This window comes from Stylophora pistillata, chromosome 1, assembly GCF_964205215.1.
Source record: "Stylophora pistillata chromosome 1, jaStyPist1.2, whole genome shotgun sequence".
Taxonomy (NCBI): domain Eukaryota; kingdom Metazoa; phylum Cnidaria; class Anthozoa; order Scleractinia; family Pocilloporidae; genus Stylophora; species Stylophora pistillata.
Genome location: NC_142519.1, coordinates 14,869,793 through 14,886,417, shown reverse-complemented (window position 1 = coordinate 14,886,417; position 16,625 = coordinate 14,869,793). Strand labels below are relative to the sequence as shown.

Sequence of the window (16,625 nt, the reverse complement as noted above, 5' to 3'; positions counted from 1 at the left end):
CGATTTTAAATGGTACCACAGACTTTACTTGGCTTAGTAGGATTATGGGGACTTCGATCGGTGGAGTAAGACAAAGTCAGATTGAGGTAGAAGGCTGCAAGTAAAAAAAGTATATATCCCTTTCAAATAAGCGCCCCCAACCACCAATTCGAGCAATTGGTGTTGAGGAAATATTGTGGAATGCCCCTAATAACGGAAGATATGGGATCGCTGTGCCAACGACATTGACCATTATTTCAACTACAGAGCATCTTGTTCTCTCGCTGTAACGCAGTTGTCACTCTTACACGAGTTCAACCCGAGTTATGACCAGTAAGCCCGCCGTCGGACTTTCATTTGTCTAAAATTGAAAAAAAAAAAATTAAAAAAAAAACGGAACTCCTGTGACTAGAGTTACAGCTCTCTCAGAAAATTTTTACCACAAGTTTACAACAAAAATAACGCCTTCAAACAAGAAACAGACATACGTTGCATTTATTTAAAGACGATTTGTACAAGTAAGAAAAATATTTTGCTTCGAGAGAATTGTATTACAATATTTTAGCAGTAACATTGTTTTACCAAACTAAAGAGTCAGGCGTGACTATCCTTAAGAAATAGGATCAACTAGAGAGACCACGTCAATTATGCAAGGATGATAGTACGATGGTACAAAAGGTTCTCTCCTTTTTTTACCCTTGAACTCCCAAGATCCAGTCAGTAATTTTCGCAACTGGCTTCCTTGTAAAGCATACAGGAGACTTATGTCTTCGTATTGGAATGGCAAGAAGTTAAATGACAGTTACCTCGGGGAGTTAGAGGGTTACATAGAGTTGAAAAGTAATACAAAACAGGGAAACGTACATTTTAGTAAATAGAGCTCTAGACCGACATTCGCGCCAAGGTTGACAAGCAACACTTCCAAAGTGTGATCTCGCACGACTACGCTCTTAGTTGCCACGCTCCCTTTTTTTATGACAACTCGTTTCGGGTTTCGCTGCCAGTCAAACTAATTTTGGCTATTTTCAGAATGAAAATCTTGAATTGCCCATAGCTAGGTTCATTACATGTTTAAGTAATTTTCTTTCAAAGCTTTCGCAGATAAAAATGTGCCCGTCTTGTTACGGATGATCTTAGAAACAGGCTATAAATGGCAATATCACTCATGAACAAAGTTTAAAAAACTTTGAAGCATACTTCTTTCTTTTGTACAATTTTTTGCCCGAAACCGGGCACAATTGAAATTCCTTATTTATGTTGCTCAAAGTATGAGCTTAAATTTCATTCAAATGCATTCTTATAGAAGGAAATTTTTTTTTTTCATATCTAGCCAAAGACAGATCTTAAAACATTACCCTTGTACCAACTGAGGGTAAAACGATATTACCACAGAGCGCTTAACTTTAAAGGAAGGTAAAAAAAAGAATACACAAACAATTAAAATTATCTCTTCTTGCATCTCTGTGGCATTTATCGGTATTCCAAAATTGGTGGTTTGAGACTAGAGACGATGTCACGTAGCACGGAACAGTTCACATCACCCTACATACAGAGCTCTTGGCCATGGGTTTCTGTCGTGCTGAATTTTGACGCTGTAAATTAGAAAAAACAAAACAAAACAAAACAAAGCATTAGGGACCGTACATCAAAAAAATTCCAGTAAAAAGTAGGCAGTTTCATTTTATTTACCGCCATAATAAAGACAGAGTTTTCCGTGCAAATGGAAAGTGCCGTTATAAGTTTAGACTATTTTCCTTGATTAGCTGTAACAGCAATTCGAAAAACTGGTCCATGATCTACACATTTGAAGAATCTCACCTTCTCTTTTGCCTGCTGTCTCAGTTGCTCCTAAAGGAGATAAAGGTAACAGATTGATTTTAAAAAGGTACTTCATACTACTGGCCTAACGCAATATGTTCCTAATTCAGTTGTGATTACACTTCTGCCGAGGGTGGCAGGGGTAGAGAGGGTAGGGGGCTTATTTACCTGCTGCATACGAGCTAACTGCTCCTGTAACGACAACACCACGTTGTAGTTATCTTGAAGTTTATCGAATTGCTACAAGATAGTAAAACACAAATACGTCAATATGCTGATGGTGTTTGTATGTCATCCTTTTTTGAGTAATGGTTGACAAGAACACCAGGGACAAGAAAAGCAAAGAAAGCGCTCAAAAAGAAAACTTAACGCTAGAAAACTTCTTTCACATCCGTATTCCTTGGTCTTATTTCCTTGGTCTCATTTCCTTGGTATAATTTTCATCGTTTGCACTCCTAAACCTTAAAATAAACCAACAAACTTCTTTCATAAAATGGCGGAATAAATTGTTACCTGTAATATTCATGTAAATAAGCTTTCCTGGCCCAGAGCCAACATGTGTAAACATACTAGAATTTTACCCGATAAACGAGGCCAAGGAGGTTTATTTGCCACGTGTACAAAAGATAGATAATCATTCTCGCCACTGTAAGTGAGGTCTACTTTAACCGTTATTGTTTCTTCAATTGAAGTCCTTGATCTTGCCATGTTGTGACCACAAACTAACCAAGAACACTTCCTTTAGCTAAGAGCTCACCTTTGATAATTCCATTTTGAGATTAAGGACTTCATGGGACAACTTCTCCTCTCTTTCCTGGAATTTTACCAATAAAATTACTTTGTAAGACTATTAAAAAAAACAACGTATTATTTAGATTCGGACACAAACCACCGCAAGACGTAACGAGTTCGCCAGTCGGGCGATGTACCCCGGTGTCGTGACTATTTCGAGTTACACTCGGGTGCTCGGACTATAGATCGAAAAACGATAATGGCCTCAACGAAAATTTCAACAAAACATATTCCAACTGTTTACCAACCTTTGCCTCCTTCTCTTGCTCACCCCAGGCTTTCTCCGCCACTTCCAATTCTTTCCTGTGTAGCTCCTGTAATCGCCGTTCGTTCTAGATCAAGAATTAAACCGTTCAACTCAGATAAGTTATGGAGATTAGAACCCAAACTTTAAATGAGGATTTTTCTTTCTTTTACGTTGTTTCATTTACCTCTTCTTTCTCAAGTTTAAGTCTATCGATTTCTTCTTGGAGATAAGCGTGTTTAGCAGCAGATTCGCGGCGTAACTCTTCCAAAACGGCCTGGTCAGACGAAACAACAAAAACAGCAAAACACCATTGGCAATTGAACACTTCCTTCAAGAAATAAAGTCGGTCGGTCGGTCGATTGTTCTGTTTGTCTTTCTGTCCGTCAATATGTCACCCAGAAAGAGTCAGTAAGTGGTGGTTAGTTGGACAAATAGTCAGCCAGCCTGCAAATCAGTCAGCCAGCCATTACGTCAAACGGTCAGTCAACTGAATCAATAAGTAAACGCAGCGTCAAGAAATTCGACAGCCTCAGGCACTTAGCTATATTGTAATCATCTTTTTATACAATCAGACAAGAGGTTTGATAAATTACCATTTAAATCGCCAAATTTTGGCCTAACGTACCAATTTTATCCCCTGTACCCTAATTTTCAACCGCTCTTCTCTTGCACTATGTTGAATTTTAGTTTCTGTGATTGTAACACATTGAATGGGGGTAGCAAGGAGAACTGCACTTCAATTAAATTACATCTCTAAGAACTTCCTTAAAGGCGGGTATGCGGATGTTATGCCTCAATTAATTTTGCTGCCGATTATAGCTCCCTGCTACAATGAATGGTAAACTTCTTGACCTAAAACCTCACAGATGCTTCCTTTCAAACTTCAAATCTGCCGCCGGAAGAATTAAAGTTACTAAATAGCGCGCATTGGAGTTATCAGTTAGACTTCAAAAAGTCCTTCACCGCCTTTGGAGCGGCTCTGAGCGCTCGGTTTTGTGCACGTATCTTGCAAATTTTACTCGCTCACGTTTGGATGTCAAAACACAACCAGTAGACAAATCTCAGTAATGATATCCATAGACTGCATGCTCTGAGAATTGTGACTGGCTTCCGTTTAGAAGTAAATTAAAGTGATTATTTGTTCGAGCAACCGCAAATGCTATCCAACACGCTAAAAATACACATCGCCCGATGTCTCCGCACGCTCACTCCATTTACAACTCAGGCTACGTCTTAAAAACTCATAGCATTTCGCGCTTGCGGATTTCTCAGAGAAAATAAAAATCAAAACTAAACAAGAAAAATTTCAAAGCGACGAAATCTGACGGCCTCTTAGCTTTGACAGAGTTTTTTCTTTGGAAGATTAACTGTAAGATAAGATGACATTTAAAATACCAACACCCACGTCTGGGAGAAATTGAGGTATGTAAATGATGTCTCTAGAATGTCCTATAATTCTTTTTCCCAAGGATTTTCGCACCCCTTGGCAAAATATCAGTTGTATTTTGGTCTCACCACTGGTATTTTGCCTAAAATAATTCTCACTAAAAGACAACAGCAGTGTAACTGGTATTTGCTCGTAAGCTTTGTTAAAGAAAACACTTTGATCTCGTGTCTGATCTGGTGGGAGGAAGTTAGATTAGTGTTTCTGTTCTTCAATTCATTGATATATCCTTTGTGAGAAGGACAAATCATACATCATGTACCTTTGCAATTTTCAAATAAAGGGTATCATCACTTTAACTCGAGCCACTGGTAAGGTAGCGAGACAGACTTCTTTCCTTCCTAGAGGAAACCTCAAGGGACATTAATTCGTTTTATGGCCAATCTATAATTTCAACACGTGGATAGTCTGTCTGTGTTTTCAATCAATAAAATTCACACAACACCGATATTCTATCATGAAAAGCCGCGAAACGACTTGTAAAAGAAACTTCGTTCCAATCACATTGACCTTAACACAAATAAAGTTTTCTTTACGGCTTTGTCTCGATCACTAAGTGAACAAAGCGACATTTCTAATGTTCACATGTTCAGAAACGGCATTTCAAATTACAATACGATAAGTCCTAAAGAGCGGCGCACGTTTGAGCCGAAGCTTTGAAGGAAACGAACTGTAGTTGACTGAAAGAATAAAAATACCTGTTCTCGTCGAGTAAGAGCCGATCGAGCGTCACTCGCTGTCATTCTCTTGTCATCGGTCAAACGACCGGCCCTGGTTAGCAAAACGAAACAGAATCAAAATCCCTAAATAATAAAGCAATAACCTGACGGCACAGAGAAGGAAAAAACGCTATAAACAAAAAAATTATTCGTACGTCAACACAATCTTCAACTTTCCATTAAGAGTAATTCTGTTCTATGTCTAAACATCAAAGCGAAATGCGCTACCGCCTGCCTCTTTCTCCTTTGAATATATCCAAATTGTCTTTCAAAACAGTAGCATTTTGACTTAACATTCAAGCATTTATCCGTTGATGAGTAACTTAATTCCGATATTTATCAGGTATATTTCTCGACGAATAGCTTCCCGTCGACGCTTGATAACACGAACGTGTCATTGGGCTGCCGTAATTAATTCAAAAAACCTTCCAGGCAAAGCTAAATGCAGTTTAAAATTGTCCGTTGCCTCGAAACGGGTAAAACAGAAAATTGAGTACAAAAACACAGGATGGCTACGAACGTTAATTTGCGCTTCATGCAAAGATTCGACCCATTTAAAAATAAAAACACTCTTCGATAGAAGAATTAAATGAGATTAATTTAAAAGATGTATTGACTCAAGCAGTGAAAAAAGCGCTTTCTAATTGTTTTCAGAATTGTTTGCTTTTTTGACAAAGAAACGTTTGAATAACAATAGGTTACAGTTCAGAAGTAATTTTCAGTAAAGAGAATTTTCGGTTATTTTGAGAAACAACGTGAAGACTTGATCCAAGCAACCATAAGATATCGATTGCAAAAGCAGAAAATAGGAACTGACTTCACAGTATATCAGTTACCTCAAGGATTGTGAAAAAAGGTACAGTGAAAGCTACAGGCTTTTTTTTTTTTTACAATCGTAAAAGTATGAGAAATGGAGAAGACAAAAATTTCGCCCAAATCGCCGAACGTCAAATGACTCAAGAAATGCCCCTGTGTTCCTTATCCCAGAAGTTTGGAAAAAATTATTTGTTGGGATCGTCCAGCTGAAGTACACCATGTAAACCAGACCAGGCTAACTAAAGACATGAAATAATTTGGATATATCAACAAAAGTTGAAATGGTAAATTGGCCACCGTAATGATTACAAAAGCTGACGTTTCGAGCGTTTGCCCTTCGTCGGAGCTCCGACGAAGGGCTAACGCTCGAAACGTCAGCTTTTGTAATCATTACGGTGGCCAATTTACCATTTCAACTTTTGTTGATATATCCAAATTATTTCGTTACTCCCACCGACGCAGCCCCAAACAGTTTCTTTCGAAACTATCAGCCTAAAGACATGAAAGCTGGAAAAATAAAATAAAATAAAATAAAAAAAAAAAAGAACAAGAAGAAACACTTCCTCTCGGGAGATTCTTAAGTAATTGGAGTAAATTGAAAAAAAAAAAAACTGAGATAAAAAGAATTTTTTACGGGAGTCCGACGGAAAAACAAAAGGATACAAATCGAAAATTGTGAAATTAAAAGTTGTACCCCTGACTTACCCTCCTTTCCTAGATGGACCCTGACTATACCGCGCCCTGCCCGCGGGTCTCCTGGAAAAGGATATTTAGAAAATTGTTTATGGGTATGGTAATGTATCAAATATTTTAGCGAGCACGCGATTCGTTCAATAAGTCACGCGACGAAAATAAGCCCCAGCAAAATCGACACCTTATTTAACTGTGATCAGATTCCTAAACAGAAACAAAGGTAACCCACATAAATCTGCCTGGTTCCCAACAAGTGTATGAGAAGCAAGGTTAATAATATCCCGTCGAAGACTGAGTTTTTTCAGACTTCTTTTCTGCAATTTTTTTAATTGAGGCTTATCTGCAAGGATCATTTCTTTACTAGCAAGCAGGGGAATGACCAAAATATATTTCACTGATTGGCTCATACTCTACTCACCTGTGCTCCAGATGTCGATCTACGGATTTACTCATGCTCGTTTGCCGATCGTTGGCTCTTGGAGAGCGAGGGGCTTGAGGCGACATGCTCCTAAAATACGTAAAATATTAAAGCTGTTAATAAAAATAAACTGAAATAGTGTATTCCACTGCATTTTAGGTATTATTGGTCGTCTAAAAAAAATGTACTCAATTACTCACTGAGAGATATCCATTCGATCATTTCCTTTAAATCATAATTTAAAGGAAATGATCGACTGGAAAATTGCAGTAAGAGTACGTAAATCTAGGGATATTTCTAACTTTAACTTAACTCTTGTTCCAGAACGTTTCATTGTTTAGAGAATAAACCAGCGAATTGAAAAAAATACTAAAACATCTCGGTGCAGTGTAACAGGACAAAGATGCATCCATTTTTCTTGCTGATTCGTTGATGCAATCCAAAAATCACCTCATTTTGGTCCGAAAACCAGAGAGAAGAGTCTCCAAAATTAGTAAGATTGATACGTGTAACATAATGAGATGCATGTATTAAACGTTTTACGTTCTTCCATACAGGTGTTGACATTCATCACCGAGCTAAACTATCTTACCCAGCACTCTTCTTCGGAACCCGCACTCTAAAACACAAAGAAACAATTGAGTAAATACGAGCTAACGTTAATGTCCTCCTTTAGCGCTTTACTCGATGCCTTGTTTCTAACATTTCGTTACTCTTTTGCTGAAGGAGAAAGGAGCAAGTAATAAGAAAAACAGGGGGGGCATCCCCTATTTGTCTATACTGAGAAGACGAACGAACATGTCAGGCTGCAATGGGCAGAGTATGGTGGTAACCTAGTTGAATGGTCGACGACCGAGTACAAAATGTATGATCTCTCCTCCCCTTTCTTGCACACTGGGCGCTTTCAACATTAATGACCCTTGCAGTTTGCAGGAAGCTCTTCACACATGAACCTAGAATGAGGCCGGTATTTCTTTGTAGCTTAGTTGAAAGACCACCCGTAGGCGACATCGGAACTACTTTGGGTTCGAAAGGGTTCAGATTCTACCCTTTTATAAGTCTTCTAAGACCTATGTCAACTGTTGAACATCTTTCTTTAAAGTTCCGTCCTGTGATAAGATACTTGCTTGCGGCTGAACTTGAAAAAAACTAACATATCTTCCTGCGTATAGTCTTTTCTGTTTCCTTTAAGGCAACCTGCTTAGCTTAACCCTCTCCTACTTGCCTAAAAAACGAAACAAAAAAGACTGCTACGCCGGATATCGGGACACGTTATTCGAGGAAATGGCACCCTCTACTTACTCTAACGAAATCTTCCGGGAGCCACTCGCCGTGCTGCCGGATCCTTCACTTGAGCTGCTAAATTTTTCAACAGGAGTTAACTCTACTCCAGAGTCTGAGGTTGTCCTTGTCTTCTCGTCAATGATCATTCCGTCCGACGAGGAACGCTTGTGTTTTGAGGTTACTGGACTACTAGCGGGCCGAGGAAACACTTTGGACAAGTTTAATGACTCCTTAGTGTTGGGTTTAGTTTTCTTGGTAGACTCGGTGCCAGTTTCCTAGAATAAAATTGAAGGTCAGATTACATTCCTGATTGTGACCATCCACAACATTTCAAGACGCAAACTTTTCTAGCTCAATTACCTACTGGCATTTACTGCAAAATCAGCGGATATCAACTATCGATGATACAAAATAAAAACCTTGACGATTATGGAAGTAACGAAGCTAACCGCGAAATGGAAAATGCCTCATATCTAACAAGTTCAATCAGCGTCGCGAACAAAGACGACAGTAAATTCTTAGATATCAGTGAGAATGACACAGGGTGTTTACCATAGTAGGACCCAGCTTTAACCCAATCTGCATGAGACAGGCTATTTTACGTCGCCTATAATCATTTCAAACTGCAGGAGAGCTTTGGAAATTGTCTGCTTGGTCAGGCGAGCCCTGCAGTTTATCATTGTGTACCACCACTGTATATCATATTGGGATTCAAGGAGCGCTGATCTCCATAAGAGAGGGATCTCCAGCATAGCTCTCGTTAGTAATATTCGTTAGGGAAGAATGTGTGAGAAGAAAAGAGAAAGAAGGGGGTGTAGAGGAGAGCGAGAGGATTGGGAACGAGTATGAGGGGAAGGGAAAAAAGAAACGGAGGGAACAAAGGAATGGCTAAAGTCGGCATAAAGATGAAAACAGGGTGAAAAGGAAGAATAGTCAAACTAAAATAAACACCTCAGGTTTTAGATAAATACGATTTCGAACTTTGACCTAAAATGACACAAAAATAAAACAATTACCTTGTTTTGTATATTGTCCAGTTCTGATTCAGATTTCACCGACACAGCACTCGACTGTACACTCAAAGGAACATTATTACCCACAGTGTTTATAGCAACACCACCAACAATCCTTGTCTCCGAGCGAGACTTTCGACTCTGCTTAAATCGTTCCACTTTTTCTGCCAGCTTTTTGGTGGGGCTCTTAGAATTCTTCTCACTGTCTGATGCATTTTCCACTGCCACCGTCAGCTTCGATTTCTCTCTGTCCAAACCTGTTCGGGATAAAGAAGCCACAAAGATAAAAAATGATTTATAAGCAGTCGCTTAACTACGATCTTGTGTGAGGAATCAATTACTTCAGACCCTTTATTATGTAGCTTCTCTAATTTAATTAGATACTTCATATATGACCGTTTGTTGTGTGCATCTATAAGTCATCTATCAGCCACATAAGCCACTCCTTTCTATGTTCATCCATCGACTGGTTTTTGTACAATGGGTTTAACCGAGGCCCATCTTCTGGCTCCCATATTTAAGATAAACACGCATACTTGTTTATTGAGAAAGAAAAGCATCATTTTGTACAAAAGGCGTCTGCTCTAGATATGTCTACAGGCTCACAATTGAGCTTTTAACTCTAGGTTCATGGCGTGCAGATGCGGAATTTTAGCTGTGGATGTCTCTGATACAAAGTCTTCCATCTCACCATTGTCTGTTTCTTCCGTTTCACTGTCTGCTTCTTCGCTGTCACCGTCCTCATCTTCTGAGTCATCACGATCTTCACCTCCACGTACGATTCCTTCTTTGAGTTCATTTTTCAGCCAAGTGGGGGCCTAAATCAAAAGTAAATAAAACAACGCTATTGACATAGTCCCTCTCTTCAACATGTGCAAAACATCTCTACTGCTCACGGAGGTAATGACTTCATATGATAATTAATAACAGCTTCTTATTCTTAACTGAAAGTTCCAAGAGAAAAGGGGGACTGCGATGTTATTCCTTTGTATAATTCGTGATTGGTGTAAAAATCTCGCGCCACCTTCTCAAAAAACTGAAGCAATCATAACCTGGAACGCTTGCGTCTTTCTACGCTCACAGGTGTTTACTGTTCGCGCCATCATTGGCTCCTAACACACTCTCAGTGGTTTTATCCTCCACCTGGTGAGTAAGTGCCGCTTATGCAGTCGAACCACATACAGTCGGAAATTTTTATAAACACCATTTTCTTTCTTGAAAATCATTACTGCCATTCTTACCTCACCCAACGTAGTCTCAAGTTCCGATGAGCTTGATCCCATCGAGGAGTCCAGACCAGCAGGTCCTCGGGTGTGACCAGAAATACTGTAAAACAATATTCAGTGCTTCTTAATGGATTAAGCCTTGTGGTGACAGCTTAGATGAAATTATTTTAAAAGCGGGAGAAAAAGACGGAAACTTAAATTTGAGAGCAAATGAGAGGGATCATAGCTCTTCTAACTGACATTGAACTTTTCCCTTTCCCTCATTATTGTAAAATCTCGATTCTAAAATACAGATGCTTTATAAGCTGTTGATATTTTAATAGGAAGATGCCGTTCATGTCATACCCTTCTATATCATGTGTAAGCACTTCTACCCTAGAATCACGGCGATGTCAAGTTAAAAACGGTAAATCATCGGCGCAGTTGAAACGAAAATTTATGTTCTCCCTGACTGAGTCACGCACTGATCACGTGAACGACAATATCTACCTATCAGAGACTGAGGCCTGTTTAGACAGTCGTCTTTCACTAGCTTTCTTAGATGATCTCTTCTTTGATCTCCTCTTGGAAGGAAGTGGTGCTGTTGTTTCTATCTGTACGAAAACGTTGATGCCAAAACCATTAACGTCCAACAAATAGACGGGAAATTCGTGCTCTTGCCCCGCTCCGTACATGCTGTAGGTGTCCCAGTGAAACAATCGCACAGGCGAAGGTATTGTCTCATTGTCGCTGATTCGCAAAAATCCTGCGGCAAAAGTTTGGTCACTTAGCTGTCCTCTTCGCGAGGTATTTCGTATGTAGTTTACAGACGGGTCTTCCTTTGATCCACAATCACCATCAGAAAATACTCTGGAAAGAAGGAAAAAAGGACGAAAAATTCAACGGTAGTCTATACAACAAACAAAAAGTTGACAGAGTTCCCCCATCCCGAGCGTGGGAGAGGAAAGAGTCACCTATGGTACCAAATCGAGTTCGGCATACCCTCAGGCCGGATTGTAGATAAAGAAAGAAATATGGAAAAAGGAAAAAAAAAATCGTCAAAGTACAACTTTAATGCAGTCTTTTGTTAGTTTCTCGCCAACAAAACCCTACTCGTATTCTTGAACTACATTTCCGAGCGCGGAATCGTAACCAAACATCACCAATGTAAACGGCACGGAACCCAGAAAACTGTCAAACTGTCCACTGACCCGTCAGCGGATTTGTGCATCAGACTAGCACTGCTTCCATTAAGGTCTTCTTGGATTCCATCCTTCCGTTTCTTGCAAGACTGTGGCATAGAGAAACCTTCCTGCATTCCCTCTTTTTTTCCCCGTTCGAGTTTTGACGCGCTTGAACTTTCGAGCACGCCTTCTCTGCGTTTCTTGGTATCTTTTGATAGACATGAATGGTTTCCGCTGTTATGATCGCTCTTATTCCTGAAAATAAATGGATAAATTTGTGAAGATTTGTGCCAGGCTTCAACCCAGACCACCTTTTCTCCCAGAAACGTTACTTGTTTTAACATCCTTACCCAGACATTTCCAAGCTATCAGCGCTGCCGATACTCAAGCTTGCACTTGGATTTCGCATGTGTTTTTTGCTGCTACCTTCAGTATCTGTCTTGTCTCCACTCTCGCTCTGGCTGCGTTTGCGATCAGCGGGTCTTGTCCCCCAAAAATACAGGTCATTTTCATTCGTTCCGGCCAGCGTGAAGCCATTGCCGCAGAAAATCATCTGAAAGAACAACCAAGTCAAAATTAAGTGGCTGAGAAAATTAAAAAAAGGAATCTTGTGACATGGATAACATCACACATCAGCTTGAGAGTGTTGCGATGATATCATACCTAATTATCTAGTAATTTAAGGAAATGTCAACCAGCTGGAGGAAAGAATAATTAAAAAGATCCTCGACGTGAAGGGGGCCCCAGATCGATCAGCTGTTACTAACAGCGCTGGATGGGGAAGGGAGGGGGGAAGGGAGGGGAGAAAGGGAGGAGGGGGGAAGGGAGGAGGGGGGAAGGGAGGAGGGAAGGGAGGGGGGAAGGGAGGGGGGAAGGGAGGGGGGAAGGGAAGGGGGAAGGGAGGGGGGAAGGGAGGGGGGAAGGGAAGGGGGAAGGGAGGGGGGAAGGGAGGGGGAAGGGAGGGGGGAAGGGAGGGGGGAAGGGAGGGGGGAAGGGAGGGGGGAAGGGAGGGGGGAAGGGAGGGGGGAAGGGAAGGGGGAAGGGAGGAGGGAGGAAGGGAAGAGGGGGAAGGGAGGAGGGGGGAAGGGAGAAGGGGGGATGGGAGGAGGGGGGCAAGGTGGTTAAGCAAGAGATGCTTAAGTGGTTGGCAGAGATGACGCGACATCTGTTCCTCAACCTGATTGGTGTAAATTGAGGCGATAACAAGACAGATAAATGTTGAAATACATACAGTATTAGTATTAGTACTAGAAATTTCTCCTAACTTGCAAGCACATATCATACTCATTTCTAAAATGCAAACCAAACCAATGACCGACCGATGGAAAAAAACACACAAACGAAAATAGACACAAACGAGTCGACGATAACGATTAATTGGAGTGTGTAATAAACTAATCATTACACAGTCTGAATCTAAAATCATCGTCATCTCACCGAAGTCGTCTTTTCCTCTAACGCCTTGACAATGGCTGGTACTTCTCGAGGTTTGCAGTTATTACACGCAAGCTGTCCGTACTGATTGTCACCAAACGTGTACACCAAACCAGGCTCCACAAGCGCCGCACTATGGGCGGGACCCAGGGATACATCAAGCACACGGTGCTTGGATAACACTTTGACAGCTGTGGGGACGTTCTTGCCATCAACCTGGACCTGTTCAGTTTGGAAAACAGCATTATGTCAACGCGAGCCGTTATGATTGAGTGTCGTGAACCGAAACCAAAGTAAATATGTTGAATCAGAAACTTGGAATAAATACCTCAAATGGGATTAAGAAAACGCTGGTACCAAAAGCGAGATAGATTCAAGTTTTGTATCTGATAGTTTCCATTTATACCGGATCTCCCTAAAGTTCATGAAAACGAGCAAGCTGCCAGGTTTAAAAGAAAAAGTACACGAATAACGCTAAAGACGATCTTTGAACTGTGTTGCGACAAACTTACTACGCTGTTAACCAACAGAGTTACAATACCGACTACACCGCATGCCACAGTTGTACCTTATTTAGGAGGTTCTTCATTTGCATCAGGAATCCCTGGCGGTTGTTAAGTCCAAGCTTATTGTTTGCATTGCTGTTACAGAGAAAGTCAAGAAATACAAGTCAATAACTATTGACAGATATATATAACCTAGTCTGGGTCATTGCTTCTGTTTGGGGTTAAAGTAAGATATAAAGTCAACAGTGCAGTACCAATCACTACAACAATATAAACCAAAAGGCACCAGCAAATGTTCTTTATCACCACGGGAAATAAATATTTATCTGGGACTACTGGGTGATATGACCCGTGATTCCCGGTTTTCCTTTAGGGCTCCGTTATTCATTTCTTCGTCTGTTTTGCCCAGTGGGGTTCATGGTCCCATGCTAAATGTCAATGTTTAAAACAATTGCCACGACATATCCGAATGCCTCTGAGTTTCCTTCTGCTATCACTTTTATCTCCGTAGTTTTCAAAACCTGTTTGAACAGAAATGGAGAGAGCAAAACTACTTTCGACAAACCTGCCACAGGCGAGAAGGGCTCCAGTATCAGTGAGGAACATTGTCCCGTCATAGCCGCACCTGACCTGTTTTATAGACACGGTGTCATCTATCGTGGTCACTTCTGTAGGAATACAGCTGTGGGGATTAAAAAAAAAAAACATTAAATTCTGCACAAGAAGCCCAAGCTACTGATATGTTACCAAAAATACAATTCTTGCTTGTCAGAAAACCGCTACAGAGGCAAGAAGGAGACTTTCTAGGAGTCAAGTAAGAAAGCCAGTAAAGATCAAAAGCATATCTCGTTATTCAGCGAGGAGATATGCAAGTAATGTTTAGGAAAAAATTGTCTTTCGCTGGAAAAAGCCTCTTCGCCTTGTCGACATCCATGAGCTGATAGGGACACAGCCAGTCGAGATGGTTTTACGTTTAACTACGCTTTTACTCTTTTCAATTACACAAATTTTTGTGTAAAAGGCAAATACTGTCGTTACACGTGACAAGCCTCAAAGTATGACATTAGTTTTGTTTCTTCACTGGGTTCAACCCGTCAACGCGTACCGATTATCTTCGTCGCCCAGACCCAGTCTCCCATCTTCTCCACAGCCCCATGAGAACACTACACCATCACTGGTAACCACGGCAACATGAGCATTACCGCAGCTGACAGATGTCACATCAAAACTCAACAGCGCTTCAATCAACTTCGGTTTGGATGAACTGGACCAGTCCCCATGCCCCAAACAGCCGAGCTCACCCTGCCCACAAGTCATCACAATACCATTGTCTGTTACAAACACTGTGAATTTATCTCCACAGCTTACTCTGGGAACAAAAGAGAAAAAAAAACATGGTGATCATTTGGGACAAAGAAACAATTTTTCTTGGTTGAGATCTACATCAACATATTTTCACTCTTACATTTTGTGTTCAATTTGAGTTCTAAGGTGTCTCTAGAATTGCTTTCTCTAAAAATAGATCTCATTTCCGTCCTGTCACGAACGTAAGTCAAAGAGAGAAATCTGAGTCCGAATGAGGAATCAAACCTCAGACCTTCGGATTACACGCTCCGACCCCTCATCACTGAGTTACAGAGACCTGCTGTATATGGTGGGTTAATAAATTACTAATTTCATACGAGACGCGCGCGCTGCAAGGATCAGCAATGTCGAAAGAGCCGTTCGAATACATTTCCTATGGGGCGCCAAATGTATTTTTATTATTTAGAGTGGTTATTTGTATATAACCAAAACAAGTATGGTTATATGTAAATAACCACATTGCAGTTTGGTTATTTATAAATAACCAAAACGAGACATTGGTTATTTATAAATAACCAAAACATGAATGTGATTATTTGCTAAATAACCAAAACTGAAAATTGGTTATTTGCTAAATAACCAAAACTGAAAATTGGTTATTTGTAAATAACCAAAACTGAAAATTGGTAATGCGCTAAATAACCAAAACCGGAAATTGGTTATTTGTAAATAACCAAAACTGAAAATTGGTTATTTGCTAAATAACCAAAATCATGGAAAATTGGTTATTTAGCGCAAAATTGGTCATTTACCTAATTTGGTATGGAGACGTAACAACAACGTGGCCTGTTTTCCCGCTCATTTCGCGCTCATTTGCTACAATGAGTTAACCGCCTCCCGATTAGCTCAATGGATAGAGCACTGGACTGTTGTGCGGGAGGTCGAGGGTTCGAGCCCCGGCCGGACCAACACTCAACGTCGATCTCTCTCAACATGGCTTCCAACGATGACGCGGTAGCAAGAATTTCTGCTGCAGAGTGCAATGCACTTAGAAATTCTCAGCAACAGGTACGTCTCAAGGCAGATCGCTGGCGGTGTGTTGTCTTCCGAAATGTTGAATGTCTTGTCGTTGTTATTTCCTAGTTCAAAAATAGAAGGAAGTCTTCCGAAATATTTACTTTCAGAATAGTAAACAATGAGTTTGAGGGAGTTTGATGCTAGATTGTACCCGTAATTTATTTTTGGTACACCCTGGACTGCTGCATACAGAGAAAAAAACTCTTGTGGTCTCTTGAGACTCGTAAATTGGAATTTTGGACTTCCTTCTATTTTTGAACTAGGAAATAACAACAACAACAAGACATTTTAACATTTCGGAAGACAACACACCGCTATCGATCTGCCTTGAGACGTACCTGTTGCTGAGAATTTCTAAGTGGCACATTTTCAGTTTTGGTTATTTACAAATAACCAATTTTCAGTTTTGGTTATTTAGCAAATAACCAATTTTCAGTTTTGGTTATTTAGCAAATAGCCAATTTTCAGTTTTGATTATTTAGCACATAACCACTTTTTCAGTTTTGGTTATTTAGCAAATAACCAATTTTCAGTTTTGGTTATTTACAAATAACCAATTTTCAGTTTTGGCTATTTAGCAAACAACCACTTTGCAATTTTGGTTATTTAGCCAATAACCACATTCGTGTTTTGGTTATTTATAAATAACCAATGTCTCGTTTTGGTTATTTATAAACAACCAAACTGCAAT

The 16,625-nt window shown here is 40.2% G+C and overlaps 1 protein-coding gene across 1 annotated transcript in view; it reads right to left on the bottom strand.

Moving 5' to 3' along the window:
• Positions 1 to 449: 449 nt before the first annotated feature.
• The window catches only part of LOC111324318 (uncharacterized), a 29,196-nt gene continuing 13,020 nt past the window's right edge, over positions 450 to 16,625 (bottom strand). Inside the window, exons 15-35 of the mRNA XM_022927850.2 lie at positions 14,658 to 14,921; positions 14,118 to 14,234; positions 13,615 to 13,687; positions 13,050 to 13,268; positions 11,963 to 12,165; positions 11,640 to 11,867; positions 10,939 to 11,298; positions 10,465 to 10,549; positions 9,915 to 10,041; positions 9,227 to 9,480; positions 8,229 to 8,485; positions 7,519 to 7,545; positions 6,927 to 7,016; positions 6,521 to 6,571; positions 4,979 to 5,051; positions 3,021 to 3,110; positions 2,838 to 2,921; positions 2,555 to 2,611; positions 1,966 to 2,037; positions 1,798 to 1,827; positions 450 to 1,571 (exon numbers count right to left, since the gene is read on the bottom strand). Coding sequence (XP_022783585.2) covers positions 1,512 to 1,571; positions 1,798 to 1,827; positions 1,966 to 2,037; positions 2,555 to 2,611; positions 2,838 to 2,921; positions 3,021 to 3,110; positions 4,979 to 5,051; positions 6,521 to 6,571; positions 6,927 to 7,016; positions 7,519 to 7,545; positions 8,229 to 8,485; positions 9,227 to 9,480; positions 9,915 to 10,041; positions 10,465 to 10,549; positions 10,939 to 11,298; positions 11,640 to 11,867; positions 11,963 to 12,165; positions 13,050 to 13,268; positions 13,615 to 13,687; positions 14,118 to 14,234; positions 14,658 to 14,921 — 2,821 coding nt within the window. The 3' untranslated portion in view covers positions 450 to 1,511. The remainder of the gene's footprint in view (positions 1,572 to 1,797; positions 1,828 to 1,965; positions 2,038 to 2,554; positions 2,612 to 2,837; positions 2,922 to 3,020; positions 3,111 to 4,978; positions 5,052 to 6,520; positions 6,572 to 6,926; positions 7,017 to 7,518; positions 7,546 to 8,228; positions 8,486 to 9,226; positions 9,481 to 9,914; positions 10,042 to 10,464; positions 10,550 to 10,938; positions 11,299 to 11,639; positions 11,868 to 11,962; positions 12,166 to 13,049; positions 13,269 to 13,614; positions 13,688 to 14,117; positions 14,235 to 14,657; positions 14,922 to 16,625) is intronic.